The sequence below is a fragment of the Bacillus rossius genome, chromosome 3, assembly GCF_032445375.1.
Source record: "Bacillus rossius redtenbacheri isolate Brsri chromosome 3, Brsri_v3, whole genome shotgun sequence".
NCBI lineage: Eukaryota > Metazoa > Arthropoda > Insecta > Phasmatodea > Bacillidae > Bacillus > Bacillus rossius.
Window position 1 is genome coordinate 118,130,825 of NC_086332.1, and position 19,291 is coordinate 118,150,115.

Here is a 19,291-nt window from a genome sequence, read left to right on the forward strand (position 1 = left end):
TTAGGTATCTAGGTAAGGAATTGTGAACCAATATTCATGATAATTTTTGTGGACAGGAAGGAAGACGGTGGGGTGTTTTTGCAGGACCTGGAAAATGGTTTTGAATTAAGAAGTAAAGAAATTATGCAAATAGCACAATTTGTAATGCCTGCACACTTGTTTTTATATATTTGAAAGGTTGCTTGTAAAAGGTGACATTTTATTATGAACCTATTTTGTTGCACATTGTCTTGCCACGCTTACGTTTGTTATGCCACCAAAACCAACATATCTGTCCACTTTTTATTTTATTAAAAAATTTTTTTATGGTTTAATTAATTTTCATATAATTTTTATTTGATGAGGTAGTAATTGAATCTGTTCTTGCTCACTTGCTTGTTGATAATTTTTAATGTGATTTTAGTTTCTCTTCTGAGCAAAACCAAATTCACAGACACTTATTTTTTCAAAATTTCAGGGAGAACGAACACGAATCGAAACCAGAGTTGGCAGGTGTCATGATAGTGGCGGGCAAGACAGTGGCTGCAAGTTGGGTGCATTCGCGGTGCATCGTGCTGCAGGAAGACTCCGTTCGTCGTTCCGTCTCACCGCTATCTTGTGTTGCAGATATTAGTAATCTCAACCATTTTGTCTGCTTTTGGCTTGCAAAAATTAAGTAGCACTTTTTTTCCCCCTTTTCGAAGGAAAATAACGGTAACTGAAAAGGTTTACCTTTTAATTCAGTCGGAGATCATAAATTTTTAAACCAGTTCATAAAAAAATTACATCTGTAATTAATAATGTATTTTTATTATACAGGTGTCATAACAGTACAAGGAAACTGTTAAAATAAAACTGTTAAGTTTTATAGAATTATGATGCTCTGTTGTGTTATTTTTTTAATACATTTTCCTCTGTGTTTTGTGTATTGTCATAATTTTGATTTTAAAAGTTTCATTTGTATAGTGAAAGATTTGTATAAAGTATAATATAAATTTTATGAGCTGACTATGAGAAATAGGTATGTAAAATTTTAGTTAACAATTTTAAGTGTATTCGAATTTTATATATTGCACACTAACAAGTGCATGTTCTCAAAGCCAAAGTTTCTGTATTTTAATTAATTAATTAGTTTTTAAAGTAATCTAGAATTAAAAGAAATTCTGAAATGTCACGGTAAAGCTCAGCACATAGGGCCATGTTGGGTGTTTATTTTTTTTGCATCTTTCACATTTTTATGAAAAGTATATAAAAAAATAATTTTACAAGTTCATTGTAAATGCTTAGCCAACAACACCATCTAATTAACACTTCATTAACTTTACAGGAGAATAAAAAAACTGCTTATTTTCAAGTACTTATAGTGTGTTTTTAATAAAATGATATTTTTATAAACAACATTTTGAATACTTTTTTTTTTATAAAGCAAGGGTAATCAACTACATATACTCCTCCTATTACCTGAGAAGGAGTCTTAAAGCAAACAAGAGCCTATTGCAGTGTCTGTTTTAAGTACTTGGGCAGTTCCATTTTCATGTGATTGTGCTGCTGTCTCCGGGATTTTGACATACAAATTGTATTGGTTGATGTAAAATATCTGCTAGAATTCTAGTATGTCCACTAGAATGTCAGTTAGACGGTATTGTTTGCTGATATAGTGAAACATCAGTAGAGAGATTGCCCTTAAAATAATGCCATGAAATTGCAATAACTTAGCATGACATGTGAAGCAGACTCTTTAACAAATCCTCTGTACAACAAAATTATCAGGACTGATTTTCTTTATTACTAGGTTTTTATGGAGGAATTTCATCTCAGTCAATTTTTTCTCAATTTAATATTCATTATGTAAAAATTAGAATCTTTCCATGTAATCTGTATCTTTTTTTTTTTTTTTCATTAATGTAGCTTCTGATTAAAAGAATTTTTAAAATTTGTTTTTTTTTCCTCTTGATATAAAAAATTTTACTTGCTACTGTGTCTGATGAAAGTCAACTTAATTAGTTGGGAAAAAAACTTCTAGTGATAGGAAGTGAGACAGTCAACAAATTAGCAAAGTATCTATTGATTTCTTCCCTCTGCTGGTGATGAATTTACAATGAATTCTGATTGTTTTTTCCAAGCTATTTGAATTTATTGTATTAATTTTTAGTGTTAATTTCAGTAAACATTTCTCTAAGAAAAATCAATAATTAAAGGTAGGATTTGGGTTTTAAAAAGTGCTCACTAAATAAGAAAAAGAATCATTTTAAAAATGTAAAAATGATTTGTGTTATACAACTTTGACTGAATTGTATTTTGTTTTACAGAGGTTTTATTTTTGTAATTAAGTTCACTTTTGGTTTTACTGCAATATTTTTTTTTACAAACCAAATAAATTTAATAGTTACTTATATATTTGGTATAGTTTTTACAAAACTAGCTTACTGTTTATTTTGCACTTCAGATGAAAGCTCTACTGAAGGTCTCTTTTTAATATTTCTACATACTTTAACTTTAAGAACTCTTTCTTTTATAGTTACTATCTGCTTTGCATTACATTTGAATTCTTGAAATGAAATGGAGTTGTTATACTTAGAATTGAGCAAATTATGAGTAGTATCTGTTTTAGTTCTTACATTTTTTATGTTAAATTTGGCCCTGCTATCCTATATTCAACTTTTCTCCAAGCTGTATGTACCTGCTTCTGTCATCCCACCTTGTGTATGTAACGAATGTAGTAATGTTTGTTTTGATGGTAAGGCCACTTATTAAGAATTTGAATGTGGGTGTTATGGTTATGTTTACGAATTTTTGATGGGTGGTTGTTTCTATCCCTTGGGATTTAACTGTCTCCTCTTAGTCCTTGTGCCAGGCAGCTAACGAGTAGTGTACAGTGCTTGAGTGAATGTAACCATTAGAGATTAGGGTATTATGAGACTTGTAGCTGAGTAACCCACTCTGAATGTATGCAAATTTATTAACTGATGATAACTTTATTAAGGAATCACCTTTTAACTTACTTAATATTATGCTCAGGAGAATCACAAAACAAGCTTAAATAATTTTTTTATGCCTAGAATTTTAATTTAAAAAGTTTGACAGCCTTATTTGAAAAGTAACTTTCATAAATCTTACTTAAGAGGTCTATAGAGACTCGTGGGAGGTGGGCGCGACAGGCTGGAGGTTTGGAGACATGGATTGGTTATCTTGCCTGTGTGTCACTTTGACTGGAAGGCACAGTGGGGAGAATGCTTTCCGCCCATCCGCCATTCCAGCCTGTCCGCCACGCAGTATCGCTGTGTTCCGTACCCTCTCTCATGCTCTGTCAGTACTTGGTGTTATGTTGAGTGCATTACCCACCATCCCCCATACCGAGTCCAGCACCTGTCCTTTTTCACACCAGACATGCTGAAGTGTTTTCCAAGAAAGACTACCCATTGTAGCCGTTACAGTGGCTCAACTTCTGGAAAATTTTTATGTAGTTTTTCGTTTCATGGTCCCTAGATTCCAAAACCATCTGCAACTCAAAAGTCATCGTCGAGTTTGTTAATGGGCAAAATTACACCAAAGGGGTAGATATAGGAACTTTTTTTGTGAAAAAGAAATTTGCTTAAACTCCCATAATGACAAATATCACATCTATTTGATAGTATTATAACTCTGAAGAGTTATACCAAAAACTTTTGTCTAAATACTTTTTTGATACAACCAATCATAATTGTAAGTGGTGGAAGAACAAGGGTTGGAGGACATAAAAATTCAATATTCCCTTAGTAGGTACACCAGAAAATTCGTTAAAATTTTTTATAAATCGTATAATTTTTATCTAAAACTTTTGCCTGAAACACTTATTGATCAAACGAACCACTGCAGCAAGAGTTTGAAGAAAACTGATGTAGGATTAAAAAAAATTCATAACTCTCTTAGTAGGCACACCATCAAATCTATTTAAATTGTTTGTAAGTTGTATAATTTTTGTCTAAAACTTTTGTCTGAAACAATTTTTGGTGAAACAAGCCATTCCAGCAAGAGGATGATAAAAACAGGGGTAGGATTTAAAAGAAAATTGATAATTTCCGCACCAAATACATTATTAAATCCGTTCTTATTTATTCTAAAACTTAAAAACATTATCTTCGACTTTTGTGAATTTCAGTGCGTTTATTATATTAGTTCATTAATAATAATATTTTTTTAAACACTTTGACGTTGCACAAAATTAATATGGGAGATAAATTGTTGAAATTATACCGTATTTGCTCGCGTAAAGGCCCCGCCTGCGTACACGCCCCCCCCCCCCTCCCCCTCCTTGTTTTGTAAACATTTTTGAGAAAAAATTTAAAAACGTGTTTTTCTGGGTTTATCTGAGGGCAGGGCAGCTTGGCATGCATCAAACAGCAAGCCATGTATTGTGAGCGGCGGTAGGTGATTTTGTAAGCGGCAGTGATACAGAGACTGGTATTATAGTTTGTCAGCTCTCAGTAGGACTGTCATGAGGCGTGACAGACGTATGCAGTTAGTCGTATCTCAGACGACATAAAGATAAAGAAAGCTGGACTCGCGCACTTGTGTTGATGTGCAGGGTTGTCGGAGAAGAAGAGGGGAATTGAAGGAGGAAGGGATGTGGGTGGAGCAGGTACCTACGTAGTCAGCAAGCGCTACTGGCCGACAGTGTTGCCACGCTTTACGCGCTCTGGCTGTTTCACGCTACACATTGCCAGTCACATTGCTTTAGCGTGTGTGTCGTTACCGTAAACGTGAAAATGGGCGGAAAAGGGGGTAGCTACACGGTCGAGTATAAGTTAAAGGTCATTGCTTACGCGACCGAACACAGTAAACGCGCTGCCGCGAGGAAATTCGACGTGGATGCAAAATGTGTCAACTATACCGGTAATATGTCAAGGAATTACAGGAAAGCTTCACTATAAAGAACATGAAGGGACCAAAAAATAGTTGAGTTTGTTATACTGAAGTTCTTTATACTGAAACATAAGCATTGTTATAAATATGTATACCGATAAACACATGAAACACCTTAAGTGTACTAAGGTTCAGTATCACAGTCATTAGTCTATGGCCGCTTGAAGAACCTGTTCACATACTCTCTGCTGATGCTTTGTCTATGGTCAGGAGACACATTGTAGGCAGAGCTGCCAACCTCAAATCACACCCATCATTAATGACAATTATATGGAAAAAGTACATGTAAATCATGCACGATAAATTTTTCCTGAGGAATTATCACACACCTTCAAGATAAAATAAGGACAATAATATGCAAAAAAAAAAAAATGAAAAATGTAGGCCTATGCATATGAATACAATGAAAATTAATGAATCAAAGGAAAAAAAACAAACTATTTGAACAATACAATCATCTGAATATGTAAGAAATGTCAATAATTTTACAGGAAATTTTCAACCTTTAATTCAAAGTATGCAAAGTTATACTTTTGAACAATTGTCTTTTTATTTGCTTCTTTTATCCTGGTTGGATAAGAACTGCCTTATAAACAAACAACAGAACTTGTAAACAATAACTCTGCGTTAGTTACTTTCGTTTCTTCAGATGTAGCGAAAAAACTACGATATGGATTTATTGCTCGTCATGACTATAAAATATTCCGCATGTTTCTTTAATTCAATGTGCCCTCTACAGTCATCCCTTCCAACGTGTGCAATCGAAAAGTCACACGTGCATACATTACAAAACGCATGGTGTTCCAAAACATTTGAAGACGACAAGCATCGTCATTCTTTTGAATAGTTAGGTCTTAGGTCGAAAGTTTTAATGAATTGCGTTATTTTTTTTTCTCCCCCATATACACTTTTGTTCTGTCACACGCTTCATTTCTACAACCGGCACTGAAGAACACAACGCTATTGAAAAACGTAAAAAATTTCACGCCTGTAGACACGACAAAAACACTATGGACTGTGATGAAAAAAATGACTTTCAAAAAATAAATTAAAACACAGGTTAGCCAAAGTACCGTACAAAAATTATCGTAATGTAAGTAGCCAAAAAACGAAAAATCCGAGAATATGTACTAGTTGTATCGTACAACGGACGTAATACCATTCCAATATTATTTCAAAACACGAGAATTAATCTACTAATTTCGATAGTACGTGCGCACACATACTAGTTCCGTTATTGTTTTTGTTTACGTACACGCTGTTACGTTTGAATAAGAAAATTAAAAATAAAGAACAAGTTTTTGGATGGTAATTTTTTTCATAATGTGCCTCAAGGTTGTTCGTTCAAGTGAATATTTTTGTTTCACGAAGAAACGGACCGTCGTAAAATTCGTTAAGATGAAATAAAATTCAAGGTTATTATATACGTTTTTGGCGGGACCAAACAATGAGTTCGGTTAAGTGAAGTGTTCGTGTAACTGAAGTTCGTTGTACTGGTGCTTTCCTGTACCTATGAAAACTGGTACACGTACCATGAAACTGGTATTTTTAACACTCCTTTGTCTGGTTGGCTGGCTAGCTGGCAGGAGGGAGGTTAAGCCACGCCTCTGCCTCTCCCCCCTGCGGACTCGCTGCCTCTCTCCCTCCTGCTGCGTCGCTGCCTCCCCCACCCTCCCTCATTAGAACAAAGACGCACGACTTGCCCGTTGTTCCGCCAGCTGTTTCATTTAATCAAAATTTAATTGGCATTTAAATAAGTTGTGGCGGTGTTTCATTTTGCTTTTATTAAATGTTAGTTTTTCATACCTGAAAAAAAGAAAAATCTATTTTTTCCTCCAAATTCACGTATAGTCACGTTGGAGTCGAAAATTTGGAAAAAAAAGGGGGGCCTTCAAGCGAGTGAATACGGTACTTGGTTGTAGGTTAGAGATCTAAGAAGGGGAGGTAATTTTTTCTTAAAAGCACTGTAATTTTTTCTACAAAATTCACAACAAAAAGTGAGGTAAAGCAAGGTAATTTTGTGTGTGCATTAGTTTAATTACTTAGAAACTTAAAAATAATTACTGCATTTATTAGGGTGCAGAAAAATTATGTCAGTGTTAAATCTAGTCATTAAAAGACAGCACAATGAACACTTTAACTCTGGCTTCTTTTTGGTTTTGTGTATTTATGGCAGATTTTCTGGTGTAAATTTCATCAGTGTGACTAATTTACAGTAGAACCCGGTTGTAATGTTCTTGCATATAATGTTTTCCTGCTTATAAAGTCATATTTTCAAAGTCCCAACATTTTTCCAATAAGGACAGTGAGTGTATTTACTTTCTGTGTGTAATGTTTCACAAATTATGCATTTCCTGCTTATAACATTTCTCTAAAATTCAAGAAATAAAAAAAAAATTGACAACCTCTGTGTATTCTATATATCAAAAATACACACGTTTCAAGTTATGTCTGTTGGCACCTTCATCTTGGAAAACAAAATAACAGATGTTTTCATTCCTTGCCATTTTGGTGTTTTTTCAGATGTACATATGTAGTTCTACAATATTTTATATTAATGTTTTGTGATGGCATAGAAAAAAACATAAAGCTTTTTACATTGCTTATAGAATTGAATTTATTTCATTCATAGCTAGGAATCCACAGAAAACACATGTTCAAGTGGTGACGAAATTGGACATAGGCATTTTCAGTGTAACATTATCATTGTGAATTGTCAGACAATTTTACAGAAATGTAGCAGTGTGTCTGTAAAGACAAAGAAAATAGAAGCTGGAAGCTTTATAAAGTCAAAAAAGAAAATTGTTGGCTGGTTTTAAGCAAAGTCGAGCATCGAGTGAACCCATCAGTGGTTTTAACATTGATAAGTGCTTCATTGATATTTCCTTCTTATAATGTTTTCCTGCCTTGAAATGCCTATAAGCATAAGGGCGGGGTGGGAGGCCATAGCATGGCAAGGATTGAGGATAGGTATTTGTTACACAACAACAGTATTCAACATTAATGAACTTTTAATTAGGCTAAAAAAAAAAACAAATTGATTACTTAATTAACAACAACCAATATGGTCCACAAAAGCTGTTAAAGTGCTTAACACACAGCAAACATTTCAAGTGAAGGAGCCATTATCAAGGCCACAAAAATAGAGCACAGTCTAGTTTTACGAGTTACGCGCGGTCCCATTACGGGCCATCAAAAGGGGGCGTCACAAGGTAGACGCATTAAAAGCAGCAAAATTACAACCTTGTCAATATGTAGGGAAAACCTACTACAAAATGCGCATTACATTGCGTTACAGACGTAAGTTTCATTTTTAAAACAGATTAATAAAGTTACGTTTTATGTACATCGACGTCTCAGGGGAGAACAGTTACCAACAAGGTGAAGTTAAATTAAGTTAAGTTAAATTAAATCCAAACGTAATTTTCTAGGTGGCGATCGAAAGGGTATTTAACCAAAATAGACAACAATTTACAAACGCTTACATTATGGCAAGGGCCACCGCCTCACTCCAACTTACATTTTCTTTCCCCCGAGGTCGCGCACGTCGTACAAATTTAAGCCTAACTGACTGACTGCATGCTGGATTACAAAACTACTCGAGCTCTCGAAAGAGACCAAGACGAGACCAGACAAGCTAGACGAGACAAGACAAACAAGACCGATTTAAGGCTTTACAGCCGTTTATGAGGCATAGGTTCGGTGCAGCGCGCATGCGCCGACCGGAGGAGGGGAGGCGAGGAGCAAGCAAGCACACACGAGGAGGGGGAAGGAAGGAGGGGACGACGTGCCATCGCCCGCGCAGACGCACGGTTTTCAAAAGAAGCGGCGATCCTGACGCTTCAGCCTTATAATGTTTTTTTCCTTTTGCCCTCTTGAAAGACATTATAACAGGGTTCTACCGTACACTGCTTCTTTTAAAACAGTAAACAGCATATATGAATTAAAAAATTGAGTTTTACCACTGTATAAGAAAAGACATCATTTAAAAATGAAGCATATAATAATAAAACTTAAAATATGTGGTGATAAACATGATTGCCTGGGCATGAGAATAGATAGAGGGAGGGTGTAACCTTAGCTTGTTGACAAAGGGAAGAAGAGAAAGGAAATGGGAGAGACTTTGCAACAAATTCCATTAGAGCTCTCTTTCTCTCATTCCATTGACCCTAATCCAATAGTGTGTTATCCGGGACAATTTGTGTGTGGGTATGTGTGTGTGTTTGTGTGGGTGCGTGCATGGGTGTGTTCATGAGTGTGTGGGTGCGTGTGTGTGTGAGAGAGAGAGAGAGAGAGAGAGAGGCCATAAACCAAATGGTATTTATTTTTAGCTCTATAAATGTGCAAATGTGTGCGTGGCGGTCTGGGACTAAGAACATTTGGACAATTATTTCCTCCCTGGTTCCTTTTTTGTGATCCACAGAAGGGAGGACCAGTATCCATGATATCAGGAAAAAACAGAAGTCGTGCATGCAAGGCATCTGGTGTTGGGTTATGATGGGAGGTCCTTGTGCATCTGGTAGCTGTGTGGTGCCTATTCGAAAAACATATAGCAGTGTGTCATGCTTCCTCCCTTGTGTTAGTGTGTGCTAATCTTTCCAATCCTGCTTTTATTCTACCTGACAGTAGAGGTCGCACACCCGTCCACATTACCGTGTTGTAATTCCAGACAATCAGCAATGACGACTTCCCTTCTCCTCTTGTTTCATTAATCAAGGGTTCCTTGTGAGTAAGTTTACTTTTTTGAACTTATAAATGAATTGAGGAGACACTTCAATTTTCTTGTTGTGATTCGTAAATGCTTGAATGTTTGGTGTTGAATAATGAGTCAAAGAAGCATGTACATCAGCTTAACCCTCATCCATCACATATATCCAATAAAGCCAAACACTTTACTTGGCAATATTATAAGTATTTAAAAATTAATATTTGTTAAGCATTGCTCAGAATATGTTACCACATCACTGCCATTCAATATATCTTACTTCCTGTATCTACTGTGGTAAAACATGTGCATATGACATTTAAAATATACAGTTGTGCTCAGTAGTTAAATATGCCAGTAGAGGATTTGAGTGGTCAGATATGTCGCACTCACAACTGTGGTCTATACTCTGTGTGTCCTACAAGATAAGATGGTGATCACTCTTGGCAGATTGTATGTGGTGTAGCTCCATTGCGAAGAGAGTATTCTTATGCTCGTCATTAGTTGGTTCATAGTTGATTCAGCACAATGGAAGCCTTGCTTTGATTTCTTTATTGTGTCCATTGTTAATACTACTGACAGAAGTGAAAATTCTACATTACCATGGCCCATATAACTGAGAAATTGTTAAATATGTTATTGTGATGACAGTTTCTACTTTGATTTGCAAAAAAATAAAACTATGTTATTATTTTGAAACAGTTCCACTTTTGATCCAAATTAAATGGTTGTGTCTAAGGCATTTTTCAAGTTTATAAATTACATGTATTTATAGCCAATGGTTTTCTGGAGTTGGTTTGAATCTGTTTCTTTAGATTTTTTGATTCAGTAAAATGTTTATTATTATATCTAATGAGGTCTGAGCTCATTTTATAACCAATGTTTCCAAGCTTCAAATTTAACAATGAATTTGGTAAAAAGGAAAAACATACACGAAAATAGACATCTTATTTTTTTATGTACATCATTTTAAAGTGATCACTATTTACGTTTTGTGAAAATAAGGTATGTTGAATGAACTTTAGTGTACAAAACTTTTGTATGTTTGAAAAGGTTTGAAAATTTTGTGTGCAATTTTTTTTCACATCAAAATTTCACTGCTAAGTCTTATTATAATTAGAACATTGGTTCCTCACAAGGTTCAAATAAATTTAGAGCTACACCTATCCCTCACTACACACGACTAATGCATTCCTAAAAATTCTCATGTTATTCAAAATTGCTTATTCTGAAGCATTAGTTTCCATAAATAGCAAGGCTAATTTATTTAATGTGTTTCAAAATTGTGTTGGGAAATATACTTTACATAATATAAATGTGTAAAATAATACTCAGCGATAAATATGTCACATCTTAATCTTTATATGCCTCCCATTGTACTTTGTATGACAAATATGACACCGCGTAACGGGAGGTATGTGGTTATGTACTTCGTCAGTCGGCTGGCTGACTTGCCCGCCTGGGCGTGACCTTCAACTCACATCGCGTACCTTTCCAAACCTTTTTTTACTGTCAGTGAAACCGATATTACTGTCTGGATAATTACATTTTATTTTTTCAAAAGTTAAAGTGCTTACCGTGTTTTATCACATAATCGTCGCACATTTTATATTAAAATCAAGTTTAAAAAGTAGGGGTGCAATTTTTATATAAAAAAAATTGTTAGGTAAAGTTATTCCTAAAAACAAAACCTATTCATGGAAAGAACATTTATTTAAAAAATAGAGTATAAAAAAGCACGCCAAACAATTTAAATTAATAAGTCATACAACAAAAACCATTCTTCAACTTTAAATAGAAAAACAAAATCTGTGACCCGAATGCGAGCCAGAACTAATGCATAACTATCTTCGTAATACACACTCACCAAAAAGAGTGCGGGCTATCAAATGTAGTAAACTTTTCACAAAACAGAGAGTGCGCGTTACATGCAATCGGCGAGATATCAATATCGATATTCGACTACGTGTGCGAGCTCTATACAGGAAGTAACATAAGAACATAACCAAACTTGAATGATGCCAACTAGCGCTGGCTAAATTTTTATAAGTGGTACACTGTGGCGCCACAGACTAACAGATAAAATTATAACGTTTATAAACGTTTTTAAAAGAAAATTGTGCGCACCGTTGACTTGCTTAAAACTAAAGTGCTATCAACATAAGTGTGGCCTTCATGACAATCTGCGTGCCGTAATACTTCTAGTTTTGTCTCAAATACTTGAACACGATGCATTGTGAGTGATCAAGCACGTACAGTTACCGGCAGCGGAATGGGCAGATGTTGCTTTTGTTTGAGCGAATTCCCTGCCACTGGCTAGACTGAGTTCACGGCCCGGTCTGTGGCCAGGAGTCAACGGTACGGCACGGCAGCATATGCGCGGATGTAAAAACATTTGGCCCTTTACACTCCATAGCTGTAATTAACCTTGCCATAGCTGATGTTTGTACAACAGCCGATAGCGTAGTCAGACCTGCGCGCGTATCTCTTCCCTCTTATTTGGCTAACTGTATCCCATGGCACATCTGGTTTACAGCAGTTAAAACCGACTTCGTGGCGTCGTGCCTGACTTTTTTTTGCCTGCCGTGATTTTGTGTTTAACTGAAACTTACAGACTGGGGCAGTAAAATTCACATCACACTAAATGAATCCGTGTAATCTGAAGACGTGCTAAGTGAGGGATAGGTGTATTTGAAAACAGAATATTTTATGCTGTTCCCTGAAAGTTTTTGTCATGATTGCTGTGCATGTGATTAAATTCTTACCAGTAAGGCTTTGGATTCCTCTTCAGCAGTGACAAGTGGTTAACTGGCATTTTGCAACAACCAGGAAATATAATAGTATTTTATCTTTTACCAGTCATTTCCAATAACCAAGGTTTTTTTTAGTCAAAGTTTTGATCGGTGTTTACTGTTATGTTGATTATTCTATCGAAGCTTACAATCAAACAATAAAAATATGTATATATTTTTTAAGTTCTGTGATGTTAATTACGTAGTCCATCAGAATATAAAGTTACCTTGAATTCAAAGAACATCTAGGAAATTGAGTCTATTTGAATATAAGGCATTTCACATAAGTCATCATCCAAAGTCGCATTGAAATGAAACATGACATTGGATGTTAGAGGACTTCAGACATTACATATCAAAACAACCTAAAAATTAGGGTAGTCTCAAATTTAAGGTGAAATTTTATTAGTAAGTGTAATCAAACATAAGACATACTCCAATGTTAGATGAACACAAATACTACAAAATTTTACTCTTAAAATAATAAGCGCTTAAATATGGGTAAACTTTAAATATTACATGATCTCAGTTATGTTACATATTAGTCTTATGATTTTACATTTTGAGCCTTCTTCCATAGCATAGCTGGTAGGGATTTCAACCAAATTAGGTGTAGTGGGTTTTGGGTGAAATTGTTTCATAAACCATAACTGTGTTGTCTTTACTCATCAGTTTACATTTAGCATTGTTAGCAAGTGGCTCCTTGATAAGTATACCATAAGCAATAATTAAAAAGCTATACCACATACCACCTATAGTTTAAAGATTGGTTTTAATCTTTGTAATCATAAACACTTTTATTTCTGTTTCAATAGTGAAACTTAGTATGTTTTTGTTTATTTTTTAATTGTTAATTTATTTTATGTATATATTGTCTTTTGCTATTCCGAATGCACATATGAAAGAATTGAAAATTAGCTCAAGAATCTGAGAGTACATTGTAAGCAGATCAAAATTTTGCAACTGGAACTTTAATATAATATTAATAATTTATCCAGAGCTTGATTTTAAAAGTGCTCAATTTACTTTGAACCAATAGACTAACCTAATGAGGGCCAGTGATAAACATTTATTTACAGTCTCGAACCATTTTATTGTGCTCTGAAACAGTTCTTGAATGCTTTTTAGTTGACTTGGAACATGTACTATGTTATATGTAAAAAAAATCCCATATAAATTAAAAGATGTTGGTTAATGCCATTGCCTAATTTTGAATCTCAAAATATTCAGTTTAAGGAAATACATGTTTGTGAATATATATATATATATATATATATATATATATATATATATATATATATATATATATATATTGTTTCAGTCAATAATACAAATGGTTCACTGGTGACAATTTTTTGTCCATAAAAATTCATACTTCTTACATGCATAATTATTTTGAAACTTCAAAGAATAGCATGGGTTTTGGAAATGAATGAAAACTTAAGAGTACTTAAAATAGAAGGTAATTGAAAAATAATTTTTTTCACATTTCCTTTTATGATAGCTTGCCACTTTTCAAAAACACTATTGTTTCATTAGCTTGCATTTTCCTGCATCCAATAAATAATTCATAACCAGGTAACAGCAATAACAAACACACAATAATAATAAATAATAACGCTACAATGGTTGAGTGATGGCAGGATCGGGGCCAGATTGTTTTGCAAGTGAGAAACATGGCAGACGGTGCAGTCATCTGAGAGTTTTCCACCATCCATTCATTCCCTCAGAGCCACATGCTCATCTGAACTGTGCTCATCATCTCTCATGACATTCAATTTAACAAGACTTGATCTTATTCATTCATTCAAGATTTTTTGCATCAGGTGACACAAATTGTTTGTTGGCTTCAGTTAGGCCTGAACCAGTTAAGAGTCATTTTTTTAATGTTTTATTTTGACAATATGCATTTTTTTGTTACTGTTGTACAGTTAAGTAATGTATTAGTTCAGTAGTAATCATATGTGATATCTGTGGGTTTGGCCCTATAGTTGTGAGTGTAGGTGTAGGCTACTTGTATAGTAACTAAAGTTTCATACGTGCATTGAAATATAAATTAAATGTTTATGATATGTAGACATATTTATAAATGTATATGCTTTATAAAAATGTTATTTACTATGTAGTAATGAAGTTGTTTTATGCTTGCATAAAACTTTTTGAATTTTTTCTGCAGTATGTTGTTATAGTTCCAAAAAAAATTGTGTTTAAAGTATGTAAAATCAACAGGATAAATCGTCGTTCAAGGTTATTTTTTTAAACTTTGGAGCAGTTTATTGCTTGCAGTTACCATATCAGTGTATTTGGTGGTGGTGTATTTGTGTGTTTATCTTCATTTAATTTAATTTTACTTAATTTTAGTTAACAAATATAATTTCTGTAGAGGACAATAGACATATAAAGGTTTTGTAAGGACCAGATAGCATAATGGCAGTCAGCACAGGGCTGAGGGTATATAAGAGGTGGAAAGAGGTAACAAATGCATACTCATCAGGTGACACATTAAGTTCATCCTGAAACCATTGCCCTGGTGTAGAGCACTATCAGGTGAGAGTAGAAAATGGAGGAATGCAGTTGTTTGTAGTAAAGAAGGAAATATAATTGAGACTCATAATTTTATGAATAAGCTCAAAATAATTGCTACCGTAGTTTTGAAAAGTAACAGAAAGAGCTTGAAGATATGCAGGCACAAGCCAGGAATTATCAGAAAATGACATCATGAAGTAGATAGGCCTAAGAGTATATGTTTGTAAAAAGTGCAGAAATGATCACACTATTGTAAACATACTGTACGTGACCAAAGGTGTGCAGGTATACTTCTAGGAATCTACTCAACTATTGAGATGTCTGCAAGTACGGTCAGCTTGAGTAACATAATTCTAATTGAATTTCAGTGGTTTCAGTTTTTAATAACTAATAAATATCTTTATGAAAGACTCTAAGAATTTCGGCACTTATCAATTACCATTGACGTGGAAGATATAACATATATGTCCTGAAACCTATTACTATAATGCCATCTTAGAAAACTTTGTCTTATTCCAGTTGTATTTTAGTTACTTATACTGACTTTAAATATGTTAGTTTGACGTGTTAGATCCAAGCACTTGTGGGCCCACGCCTATCTCGACACACACATACGGTTTACAGAGCTTCAGAAGAAACTATGCGATTTTAAAACTGCTCAAGATATTCAAGTGGTGTCTGTTTATGAAAAGTATTTAAGAATGTGCTGAGACAGATGAGTAATTCTGTTTGTTTTCGTATTTGGTTTTAAACTGAAAATTATAAAAAGTTTTTTTTTTTTTTTTTTTAATAATTTTTAGGTATGAAACACTCAGTACAGATTCTTGAATGCACTCAAGGGACTTGCGTTACACCTTTATCTCCATTTGTCTGCCTTAAAACTTTATGGTCACTTTTCAAACATAATTGCCCCATGCACATGGAGAGGGCTGCACGCCAGCTCACAAGCTTAGAGGATACACTGCGTTACAAGCGAGCGTCGCACTTATCATTCCTCCTCACAAACTAGGTGCACTCCTTAAGTTGCTGCATTTCAATAAATGGGTACACCATTGTTGCATAAAAAGATTAATATTGTCGTAAAGAAATATTTTGTACAATCTTTCAGAAATTTATTTTAATTTTATTTTAAGAAAAGTGAATGCAAACGTGTTGTTGATTGTGATTGTGGATGAATTCTACCTATTACTGAAAAAACTCAAGTGTTGGTTAGTGAGAAATTAAATTTTTTAACAAAACCCTTTGCAGTTATTTGCTAGGCCTGTGAGAATATCAGTTTTTTTTTAAGTTTGAATCGAATACAAATATGAATATCATATTATTTGTGATACGAATATCAAATTTGAATATTGATCTCAAAATTTTTTGCGAACCACAAAATACCGTGAAAGCCATTGAAATCTATTTTATGAAAAATGTGAATTTTTTGTTAATGATGTATTCCCAAATTAGTGATTGTTAGAACTCATATTTACATATTTAAACCTTAGTTATTCACAAGTTTTCGTTGTTAACTGCCACCAGGTAAATTGTATTTTAATTCAGCAATATTATAAAAAAGTTTTGCCTAATTTAATCTGGAATCTTAAATCATTATTTAGGTTTTTTTAATATATATTTTTGAGTTGCAAAATCTATTTCGTCATAGATGTATACAGCAAGTAATCTGCTACTGTATTACATGGTGTTTCTTTTGATTGTAACTATTGATTTATAAACCGTTTGAACTATGACAATGACTTCTTTTGATGCCCTTCTCAGTGGAGTGTCAGTGATTTTTGGTGTTGCCGAAAAGGTATTTATACTGCAGAAATTACTTAACCTCAACAGTGAGCGTTGGTATAAGACAAACATATAAGGTATGCTATGTCAGGTATTCGTAAGGAAATGAATATTTGTTATTTCGTATTGTTAGTACTCAAGGTCGAATTGAATACAAATAGTAGTTTATTATTCGTATTTGAATATTCCCACAGGCCTATTATTTTCAAACCTAGAGTTAGCTCAACATTGAAGAAGCAAGTCATACTTGTCCTGTGTAGACAACGACCACAGAGCTACTGATGACATGCTGACTCATATACCAGTTTTTATGGCTGAGTTCTTAGTAAACTTGTCCTATATAATGTACCTGGTTGCTTGCACAAGGAACAAGACATTCTACAGTAAATCAGTCACTACTTCCACTTTGATCCTTACATTTTATCACTCCACAAACTGTACCTGGTGGTAGCTTTTTGTTTGGTACACTCCTCTGCTTAAGAATTACAGTAAGGAGTGATTTCCGCCCATCGTTTGGGATATTACATCTCTGATTTTTTTTATTGTAACATGCCCACTGACAGACATTAGTATTTTATGGTGGGCACAACACATACGGACAGATACAAGGCTATAACTGCGAATGTATGGACTCCCACCCCCGTCGGCACCACAGCAGGCAGGACAGCCGCATACGGCCTACGCCCCAGTTTTAAATTTTATCAGATTATGCTTCTGCACAGTCAACAGTTGGTCATGGTCGGCATATCGAAACAAACCAATCTTTGGTCGGCGTTTACCAATCTGACAGGTCAAGTACTTGTGCTGGCAGTTTCTTTAATTTACTATCTCGTCTTCGTATGACTAGAAGTTTTTGGGTGGAAAATTTCTATGGTCTAATAATCAAATCATTCCTCTTTATAAACAGTTTTTGAACATTGGTATAGTTTTACTCCTATATTGTAATATGTTTTGGCATCTTGTGTTTGGCCATCAACATTCTATTCTTGCAATGGCAGTCCTGGTTTGTGTATTTTTGGGAGGTCATGTCATAAATGCAAAGTGGTTTACTGGTGTGTGGTGTGAGGGCGCTCTTGATTTTGTTTGGTAAGTGGTACACTTCAGGGTCTGGTACACTTTGTGTTTGATGCTGGAAGTTGGATCTTTGTTTAGATGCATGTATTTATTTGTCGCAGCAACCAGGTTGGTGATTTTATCATCATAGTCTGTTTGGTCTGGTATGACTGTGGCCTGGCCCATATCAGCAGGAAGGATGACTATGTCAGAATATGCTTTCAGAGTTTTGATGGTTTTCAGCTCATCAGAGGAAATATTTGATTTGGTGGCCTGGCTGATGTAATTGTGGTTCGAACATTTCACCGAAACTCAACCTGTTTGACTGTTGACATTTGAATATGGCATTTTCTACAGAATAAACTATGTTTAAAACAGGGATTCTGTGAGAAACAATACTGAAACATAGCCCATTTTCCAAAACTGATTTTTCACATTCTGAAAGAGTTTTTTGGATGGATATGTGACTGCATTTTTCAAATTTGGTATCGGATGTGCTTTTCTCTCTGTTAAACCAAGATGTTTGGCCAGTTTTTTTTCCTTGACATTTCAGTGACTTCTTCATGTTTAGATTTGAGATGGATTGGTAAATGCTATTGAAGTCTGATGCTGAGTAGGGGAGAGTGGGGCTAGTGTGGACACTTTTCTTTTATTTAATATGGATCAGGTGACATATTTGATAGTAAATTCTGAAAATATTCCTGTGTGATCTGTAACCTGTCTACTTTAATATAAAATTAATGCAAAACACCTATCCCTATATTAAAAAAATACATACCAACTAAAATATTAAGAGAAATTTTGTCCACTTTAACCCCTGGTTGGGGTTAGTGTGGACACTCTTAGGGGTCAGTGTGGACACAGCATAAATTTTATTTAAAATTATAAATTGCAGTAGCTACTTAAATGTTTTAAGTAATTTTGACATTTATAATAGTAATACTGATCAAAATCGTAAAAATAAATCAGCATTTCATAGCACATTATAGGTAGATAGATCAACCTCAAACCACATATATCCAGCTGTACGTTTTGTTCCCGCTGTAACCTTTGGAGTCGGCAATTTACAAACTATATTTTTTCTTTCTATGGCAGCAATATCCTCAACTGCAGGAAATGTAAATCTTTCTCGTTTCTTTCTTAAATACTTTACACAATACTCATTAGTATCAAACATTTCAGTCACTAGAGCTGCATAACAAAGTATCTTGTTTTTTGCTTCAAACTGGACCAAAACAAAATCATTAACAGTAATAATATCACTATCACACAATTTTGCTGGTTGAGGGAGTTCTGACGATTCGCTGAATTCATCACCTGAAGAAAGTTCAAAAGCTTCGTCGGTCTCATAGCTCGAAGAATCTTCACGTACAACTTTCTTAAACAGCTGTCGTTTTAAATGTTTTGAACTTTGGTTCCCCATATCCTCAACTGTTTTGGTTTTCCTTGTTGCCTTCTTGAACACAGCTTTTTCTTCTAGCTTCCTCTTTTCTGGAGTGTCCGTGTAGATGCAGGATTTCATTTGTTCTCGTTTCCTTTTTGTACCATTTCC

The 19,291-nt window shown here is 34.5% G+C and overlaps 1 protein-coding gene across 3 annotated transcripts in view; it reads left to right on the forward strand.

The window, feature by feature from the left end:
- The window catches only part of LOC134531190 (TBC1 domain family member 23), a 205,305-nt gene that overhangs the window by 148,482 nt on the left and 37,532 nt on the right, over positions 1–19,291 (forward strand). Inside the window, exon 11 of one of the 3 annotated variants that reach the window (XM_063366832.1) lies at positions 458–1,379. The exons of the other annotated variants lie outside the window; for them this stretch is intronic. Within the exon in view, the coding sequence (XP_063222902.1) occupies positions 458–501 (44 nt within the window). The 3' untranslated portion in view covers positions 502–1,379. Of the gene's footprint in view, positions 1–457; positions 1,380–19,291 lie in introns of those variants that run through there. 3 annotated transcript variants of the gene reach the window in all.